The sequence below is a fragment of a genome, unplaced genomic scaffold, assembly GCF_019419815.1.
Source record: "Pyrus x bretschneideri cultivar Hongxiangsu unplaced genomic scaffold, Pyrus_bretschneideri_v1 Contig24, whole genome shotgun sequence".
Classification (NCBI taxonomy): Eukaryota; Viridiplantae; Streptophyta; class Magnoliopsida; order Rosales; family Rosaceae; genus Pyrus; species Pyrus x bretschneideri.
The window spans coordinates 5,719,331-5,729,106 of NW_025999546.1; the positions used below are offsets into that span (position 1 = coordinate 5,719,331).

Sequence of the window (9,776 nt, forward strand, 5' to 3'; positions counted from 1 at the left end):
ATCAAAATAAGACCATCAAAATAATTAAGACCATCAAAATAATTTTTTTCTTAACATGTCGAAACGTGTTATCCGCGTGTCATTTTTATGTAAAATTGTTAAGGATCCATTATTAACGGATTTTTATTGTGTGATCCGATAATGATCCAATTAGTTATCGTGTTGATCTAAAACCTATTATTTTTGTATCGTTTACGTATTGTATTAACGAGTCATATAAGAAATTACCAACTCGTGTACGGAATACTCTTCAATAACATGGGGAGTTTTGTTGGATCTTTACATGTTGAGGCTTGTTGGGCTAAATCCGCTAGTCCATCTGGACTTGTTGAGAACAATTAGGCTTTGATGAGCCTGCTGAGCCCACCAACCCATTTTCATGTTTTGGGTGAATCCATCACATGAGGTGCAGAGAGCACGTCGGCTCGGCAGGGATGTCACCTATGTTGTGCGTGACAAGGTAATATTCCTCCTTGCCATATTTAGGGTGCATTTGTTGTATCGGACTATCTCGGACTGTACTAACTTCAGGGGTTAAGCTAGACTGGCTTAGACTAGACTAAGTTGGATTGACTTAATGATGCGTTTGGTGCAGTGTCGGACTAAAAAACAGGATAATTAATAACTATAATATTATATTATATAATACACATCTAATAATATTTTATAACTAAATCAAGCTTTTTCTTTTTTATTTCTAAAGCAGACACTCCACCTCTCGTTCTAGAGAGTTCTTCCCTTTTCTTCCTCTTTAGTTTCGTCCCCTATCACTTCTTTTCTCCATCTTTTTTCCTGCAACACAACATCCTTCAAATCATTTTTCTTGTAAATCGTCCCCGTGCTACTCTCCTTTCCCTCTTTGTCTCTTCATTTTTCTTTGTCCCAAAGCTACTATCTCCCCTTCTCTATCTATTCTTTCTGAAATTTTCTGGAGAAAAGGAAAAACTTTTGGAAATTTTTTGGGAATTTTCGGGAATAAGGAAGAATTTTGCTATTGGGATTGTTGTTATCATTTTGCATATATGTTTTGAATTTTGATGTTGAGATTTAGGCAGTGGGTGGTGCTGGGTTTCATATCTGGACATGGGTTGGCAAACAGAGTTACCCAGAAGCATTCTTGCAGATTTGCAGTTCACAAGACTTGATGCATGCAATCGTTCTACGCAAGTTTGGAGACGGGATTAGCAATCCCATGGTTTTTGGGGGGCTTAGCTAAGACTGACCAGGCCCTGTTTTAGTCGGGACGAGTGAGAGCTAATCTCATTAACTCTAAGACCTATGGGGAACAAACACGGGACTGGACTAACCCTTAGTCCAGTCCAGTCCAGTGAACTTTAGTGAGGGAAAACAAACACCCCCTAGATGCTTTAGCCCACAAGGGCCTAACAAAGTATCAATGAAAATCCTAAGGCTATCCCCAACTCTTGAGAATAAAGCTTAAAAATTTAAGTCATAAATTTTTTAGTCATAATCCAGAAATTGCTTTTCTCCTCCAATGGTTATAACTTAAAATTTTAGCCCGAAATTTTTAAATAATAATTTTAATCTATTTTTTTTTTAGGTAAGTATTTTGAAAATAAAATAGTTGTGGATTATCTTAATTTTTTTATGAACGTTTTAATATAAAAATATTTAAATTTCGATAAGTAATTAAAAATCATACAAATACATAGGTATTTATAAAGTTTTAAGTGAAATTTTATCAAAATATTTTTTTTAAATTACTTTAGACGTTAGATTTAATTTTGGATCATCAAATCTTTTTTCTTTTCCTGTTATATTTGATCTCATTTGATCATAGTCATTGAATTATAAGTAAAAAACAAAAAAAAAAAAGTTTGAAATATGATAGCTTGATGGGTCCATAATTATTTAAGCCATACTTAATTTTAGAGGGGAATTTAGCCCAATATATATTTTCTCCCTATGGCTTATTTCAGCTCAATGGTTGGGTATGGCTTATAAGAGAACAGCGTGTGTGCCAAGAGGCTGCACAAGCGTGGGTTCCACAAACGTAATTTGTACCTCTTTCAAAAAACATTACCTCCCTCGACATATAGTAAGTGAATTTGATAACTGATTCATGTGGTCTTGGTAAGTATCGCATATGGTCTTTCCCATCATCATTGGACTTTTACTTGCTTGCTTGTCTAGTTTGACAGCCCTTATTCCGAGCACTTAGTATCACATTATGGTCGCCACAAAAATTCTCTGGAACTTCCTTTAAGGATTAGTCCCTCCTCCTCGGGTGTTATTCTCCATAGACCGACTAGTGAGAATCCTTGTAGAATTTTGTTGTTGATAAGTGCTATTGGCTGCTCGGACTTGCACGCTTCAAACTGGGTCTTCTCTTGCAAATCACCGCTCTTCCACTATTAAGGTAGTGCTTCCGGGGCGACCGTCCCACTCGGTAGAGTGATCAGATCGTCAAAAAATTGCTAGGGTCTGGCATGAATGAATACTTGTAAAGCTAAACATGACATGTCACATCTACTAAATATAAAACAGTTATTCAAGGAAACTCTCTATATATATAATCATAAAACAAAAAATCCATTCACTAGTATGTTGCAGGATTGTAGCCACCCTCCCTAGCTCGCCCGCGGTACTCCTCTGGATAGTTCTCCTACATGAAAAATTACTAAATTGATATGAATAATCATGTTTTAATTTGATGTTCTCAGTTAGTATTCGTAATTTTATTTTTCAAATTGATTTTTTTGAATAATATATATATATATATATATTTTTTTTTTTATCCAAGTCGCACAAATATTGTGGGGCCCAAGATGTCCACATCGATATATAAAAGAAGGAATTGAAAACGTTGTATGCATTTGAAATTTGACCAAAATTTGAGAGTGGAAAATGTAATTTATTCATAGATTATTAATACAATTTGGGAACATATGGAAGAGGAATAATATAAGATGAATTTTTTTTTTCTTAACAAACAATATTTTTTACATTAAAAAGGAAGAGTGAACTTATACTTACAATCACTTAGTAATAATATGATTTAACCTTAACGTTATCACGAAGGATGGCCCCACACGCCCAGTCGAATCAAGGGGAAGTGCCGCAGCTGAGGCGGGAAGGGCAACTGGGCCATCTCATAATCTCATACGTGATCGACAAAATATTTTTCAATGTGATCGGTATACAAGTTAGTACATTACACGTCATTATATAAGTAAAGAGATATGCGTGATAAAAATTTAATAACTTAAAAATAAAATTTTGTACTATTTACATAAAAACATATAATGTATCATCTGTATTCTCGTCATAATAAAAAAATTTATTGTGACCGACCGAGCCGTTTTTACCCACTTGGCATCCAACAGGGTACGTCCGCCACGTTTGAACCGCGTGGCATCCAATCACAGCCGTCGATGTCACCGTGTTTGACCTTCTAATACCAAGTAGAGGTCACTATCCGTTGGACCCAGTCAGGTCAGGTGGTGGGGATCAGATTAGCCCACACTTCTTCGATTGATTAACATTAACGCTAACAGCAGCATTAGGATTAGTTTATTCATTGGCGCTGATCGATAAAGTTGAGAAACAGCTACGCTATTTCTAAACCGTGGCCGAGAAAGTGACTTTTGTATTTCCCCTGGAATCTCCTTTTCAAAAATAAAAATGTATAAAAATATAAATTGGCTTAAGGACCATATTTGTAACGTGGAAACTTTGCTTAAAAATGAAATACAAATATTAAAGAGCTTATCCCATTCGGGGATGTGAACTTTCCACGAAATAATAATCAGTTTAGGCATGTCTAGTTGTCTACTACGCATTGAGATGAGAATGAATGTGTATGAGCTAAACTTGTCTTTTTTGATCATATCATATTGTCGTTTTGCAAGTATGTCATACTCAAATGCAATAGGACTCGTCCACGTTTGTTTTTCTTTGATCGTTTAAAAAATGAATAAGAATGTTATTTAGTTCATTACGGTTTAGTAGTATTTCTCTTCACTTACAAGTGAGAGGTCTTATGTTCGATTCCCACCGGATATTCCTCAATATTCCGACTATTCACGGAACGTGAGAAGCAGATTAATATGCATGTGCTTCTGGAAGAAATTGAAGAATTTCTTGGGAATCCTACAAGATTCATTCATTCTTTTTCTCTGACAGATGGTCATCGATTTATCTGGATTCGAATCCTACTTAAAAGTTCATTAGAGATCATACATTTTTCAAGAAAGAACAAGATGTTTATGATTTATTTCGTACCTTACGCTCAATGATAAAATGAGTCAGATTCTACATGATCAAACCTATGAGACTTAAGGAATGATAGAAGGGAATAAAAAAAGAAAGGGAAAAAAAATGAAGTAAGTAAAAATGAAGTACAAGAGCCCAGATTCCAAGTGAACGAAAACATGATTGAAAGAGGAATCCTTCTAGTAGTATTGGCCATTTGTCCTACTTTCCTCCACATTTTATCAAGTGGTCATGGACTCATGCTAGAGACATAAACGGCCATAAATAATTATGAGATGATATATTTCCAAATGGGATAAGAGAATTCCTACTATCTATTCTTTTTTTGTTTTAATTAAAGAAATAATTGGAAAATAAAACAACAAGTACAAAAATGAGTAATAAACCCCAGTAGAGACTGTTACGATTCAATTCAACACTTTGTTCATTTAGGTTTGATTGTGTCATTGCTTTTTGTTTTGGATTAGATTTATCATTGGATGAAATGCATTGTTGATATTGACCCTAAAAAAAAAGGAATTTGAACCACATTATTGTAGCATTTTGAGACTTAACCCACTGCCCTACCTCATAGGTGCAGATAATATTGTTTCATAAATAAAAGAAAAAAAAATGACACACATTTTTTGTTGATTCATTTCTCTTAAGGAAACATGTCTTAATAGCCAGCAGTATTAATTACATAATTTTTCTCACGGCAAATTTATCAAAAATGGGAAAGAAAGTAATTTTCATTCCCAAACTTCATTTCCCGCATACCAAACATAGGCACAGTGTAAATCAAGGGGGAATGAAATAAGATGGTATTGCCATGGCCTCATATTTCAACATTTCCAAACATTGAAAAAATAAGTTAATTTTTTGAATTTTCTAATATGTATTTTATGCATTCTTGAAGGAATTTACCTATGTTTTATTGCGATCTCTAGGTCTCAAAAAGCACACATAATGATAGTGTATATTTTTAATAACAATAATACGTGAATATATAAATTAATCACATTATTGACACACTCTTTAAAAGAAGTATATCCTATTCTTATTACAAGATTGTCATATCCTAGTGCGTGAACACTGTGTTAACCACTAACTAAATCCACCTTGCCACACTCACCCGCGAATTCGATACAACAATGTGGTTGGAGTTGGAACTAAGGGGAGACTACGAGACTCGAGTTGAAGACCACAAATCGTGAACGTGACTTGAACTACGAACTTGGGATCGAAAACGAAAAACTCACCATCAAAAAATGCTTAATGTTATCAAATTGGATCTTTATTCTCCTATCATTTTTTAACTGATATTGTTTCGAACTTGATATTAAGCAAAATATCAGCTAAAATCTTAACGCAACATTGGAAAGTTGGTGAAACCGACAAAGATTTAACAAGCACCGTTGCGTATTAGTTTGGCCTCATACTGGTACACGTATACGAGTGGAGTCGCGACACGTGGGACACACACGTGTACGCCGGACGATGACCGAGAGCGACTTCTTTGTTTAAGAGAAAACGAAACGGGTCAGATAGGGCGGCTTGGCCATAATAGGAGCTGGACGCGGGAAATTGGCCACTGGAGCTTTCCATATTTCCCCATTTCCCATTTTACCCTTCCACTTGCATTCTTATAGGGTCCCTTTCATTTTAATTTTTTTTAAATAATATAAATTTGGGTCCTCTTTTACCCATGCAACATAACAACATGCACCAACAAAAACAATATATTATTTGCTTCTTTCTTGCGAGTGGATGACAGAAAATATACCTCACACCAACCAAATCGAAATACTATTCGTAATTCCCGATAAATTTTTGTGTGACGGTCATCCCGGACGGAGCCAGAAACACTTTTTAATCGGGCAATTTTAAATGATAAAATTAAGTTAAAAATTCAATATAATGTTATTAACTTACTGTTTAATTACATGATTTTGGATAACTGATGTTTAGAATGCTAAAATTATCAACCATTAACTAATGAGAAGAATTACATGACTAAAGAGAGTGAGAGGGTAAGAAAAGTATAGAATGTGAGGAGTAATTTATATTTTTAGTCAGAGCAATTTTTAATCACAAAAGAAGTTGAGTGAGGGCAATTGCTCCCAATGGCCATATGCTGCCTCCATCCATGACGGTCACCTTGCTACATAATTTTGTTAGTTTACATGTTATAAAGAAACGATGAAGTTAATATTTTACATGTTAAGATTTGTACTGAAAAACTATTTCTAATTTTTGTATTCATTTTGAGTTTTTTTTTTTGCCACATTGACGTCTTATTCATCAGGAAATAGTATAATCTTATCTTCTACCATTCGAAAACAAATGATGTCCCTTGCGGAAGCTAGAAGTTGTACATGCTTGCCTCTAGGCTTCCTCGTTGCCTGGAGGTGGTAAAGAGTATGACAACATGTACCTCTCACTTGGAGCTTATTTTCATGAAGGTTTTTTGTGAGAATAACTATTTTAAAGAGTGAAGAGAAAGAAAAGGGACATGAGCTACTTTACTTTTATGAAATTTTGTACAGTAAAGAGGTCAGTGGCCCTGAATTGGCAAGGCATCCCAGACCATGAGAGGCAGCTTTTGTCCAGATGGAGGACAATTTAAAGGTAAAAGGAAGCAAGAACATGCTTTTGAAGCATTCTTTTTATATAATGGCTTTTATGGCAAATCATGAGAATCACTATATTCGTTCGTAATTAGGAATCAATTCTTGTATAAGATGCGGGTTTATATGATCAACATGACAAGAAGTTTTTTGCATGCGGGGATGAATCTAAATTTTTAATTTTTCTTCCTTAATATTTGTACTATCGAGTGGTTCATAAAATTATTAATTAATTTTATGCATAAAGATATAATATATTTTTGTAACGCTTAGATAAAACTCGTAACACTAAAGAAATTAAAATCCGCAACCAATAGAAGCAATTGGACGGCGGCATGTTGCTAATATGCTCCATGTGGGTAAAACGGCGGTCCCACCGAACCTTAAAATAAGCTTTGTCAGGATTGACCTTTTCTCAATAATGACGATTACCACGTCAGAACCAAATCTAGAACAATGAATCCGGATTCTCTGTGTGAGGGTTACGAGAATCCGTCAATCGTGTTCGTTTATCGGACATTGTTTGATCAAAAATTATTTTAAATATTTTTATTTAAAATTAAACACAAATAATACTAACAAAAACTAACTGTACGATGTATGATGAATGGACACGATTCACGAATCCTCATATCCTCACCAAAATAATCCAAAGAGGATCCTGTTGGTAAAACAACTAATCCAATGCCAAACAAACATTAGGTACACAGAGTCTACGAAGAATTTTACTTTTGAATCTTTTTAGCAATTTTTGCTTAAAGTAATAGGTCTTAACTCGATTTTTGTCAAAAGCAAGTTCCAACAAAATTATTAGGATGATGTTGTTAAGATATTGACACATCCAACTTCACCTCTCACACACCTTTATTAATTTTATGTTGTTGAATCAAATGAATTGAACAAAATTAATAGGCAAAAAATAATAAGGGTATGAGATATTAAAAAAAGTGTATAGATATCACTACTTAATTAGTAAGACAAGTCTTTTGTGAAATTTAGCGCATTTTCCGCACTTTATTATTGATAGTATCTTATATATTAAAAAATTAAAAATTAAAAAAAAAATCAATTATTCCTTTTTTCACTTTAATTTGTTTAAGCAAAAGGGTAAGGCTGTTTTGTCACTCTGATATTTGCATAACTCCTCATTTTAGTCCCTGATATTTGAAATCGATATAATTGGTCCATGAGTTTGTCCACAATTAATTATTTTGATCAGTCTATGAAAAATCTCTATAAAATAAAGATAAACTGATAAAAATGCCCTCAATTTTTGTTAAATTATTTTGGCTATTGTTTATATTATTGAGGGTAATTTTTTCATTTTAATCCTTATTTAACATAATTTTTCACCCGAATGATCAAAATGATTGACGGTGGACAATCTCAATGATCTCTAATATTGATTTCAAATCTCAAAAACTAAAATGAGAAGTTAGACAAATCTCATAGACCATTTTGGTAAAAAGCCAAAAAGGTAATAATCAAAGAAAAGCACGAAGGGTATTTCGGTAAAACTGAATGGCAAAATTGTTCTATACGCGTCTCTCTGAGGCCCATCGTTCTTCATAATATCCCCCTCCCCATTTCTCTGCTCCCATCGCCCGTCCAAACCTCTCCTCTCTCTCTCTCTAAAAACCACAACTTTTTCTTCCTCTCTCTCTAGAAAAACCACACCCTCTATTTTTCTTTCTTTCCATCTATCTATATCTCCAAAAAAAACAGAAGGAAAAAAAAGAGGAGGAGAGAGATCGATCGATCGATCAGAATTTGAGTGAAAAAAATGGCACAGAGAGCCGAGAAGGAAGAGACGGAGTTCAAGGTCCCCGAAACTCTAACGCACTGCGTCAACAACTGCGGCGTCACCGGTAATCCCTCCACCAACAACATGTGCCAGAAGTGCTTCAACGCCGCATCGGCCGCCGCCACCACATCATCGTCGTCTTCGTCCGCGGCGATTTTGAAGTTCTCTGCAGAGAAAAGTCCGAGATCTACCTCATCCTTCAGCTTCGAGGCCCAGGCCGAGACCTTCCGGAAGACGACGGCGTTGGAGATCGCGAGATCGGACGAATCGCCGAATAGGCGCGTGGTCAATCGGTGCTCCGGATGCCGGAGAAAGGTCGGGTTGACCGGATTCCGGTGCCGGTGCGGCGATCTCTTCTGCTCCGAGCACCGGTACTCCGACCGCCATGTGTGCAGCTACGACTACAAGGCCGCCGGTCGCGAGGCCATCGCGAGAGAAAACCCCGTGGTCAAAGCCGCGAAGATTGTCCGGGTCTGACTGGTTTGATAATTATACATCGATTGAATTTGTAGAAACGGAAACGACTGAAAAAGTTTCGGAATTTTCTCGAGAAAATTTGAATAGGTATTTGTGGCTCGATCGGTTCTCATGGCGCGTCTCTCTCCCGGAGATCATCAGCGATCGTTTAGACGAAGAGCAAAATGGAATTTAGAGATGGAGATTGATCGCTTCGTTGATCAAATTCTCTCTGAATTTTTTTTTTTTTAAACTTTAATTATATTTTTGTGTTCTTTTTTTTTTTTTTTTTGTCGTGGATTGGAAATGATAAAAATTATTGTGATGATTTACGATATTCGATGTGATTGTTGAATGTTCAGCTTTTTTGTAATTTTAATATATTTTCTTCTCCCTGCAAATTTGAGTGGCAGTTGAATGTACAATCCAGGAAGGGACAGGGTGTTTTTCGTCATTTAATATTCGCAACTGGAAATTCGGTTGCCGATGGTGGGAAGCACTGGGGTCCGGGGAATTGACACGAGATGAGGTTTTAGAATTATTAATTTTATCGCGATTATTTCAAAAGACTTCAATATATCGCATCGGCATGTTGGCGGGCGGGCCTATGCGAAGCTGACGTGTGCGCGGTTTTGACTGTAAAAGCTGTAAAGCGTTGGACGTGAGGTGAA

General features: G+C 35.7%; 1 protein-coding gene across 1 annotated transcript; it reads left to right on the forward strand.

Moving 5' to 3' along the window:
• The first annotated feature begins 8,476 nt into the window (after window positions 1–8,476).
• Window positions 8,477–9,466, forward strand: LOC103945851 (zinc finger A20 and AN1 domain-containing stress-associated protein 5-like). Its single transcript, XM_009356437.3, has one exon. The coding sequence runs from the start codon at window positions 8,629–8,631 to the stop codon at window positions 9,124–9,126; it is 498 nt and encodes a 165-aa protein (XP_009354712.1). The 5' UTR covers window positions 8,477–8,628; the 3' UTR covers window positions 9,127–9,466.
• Window positions 9,467–9,776: the final 310 nt, after the last annotated feature.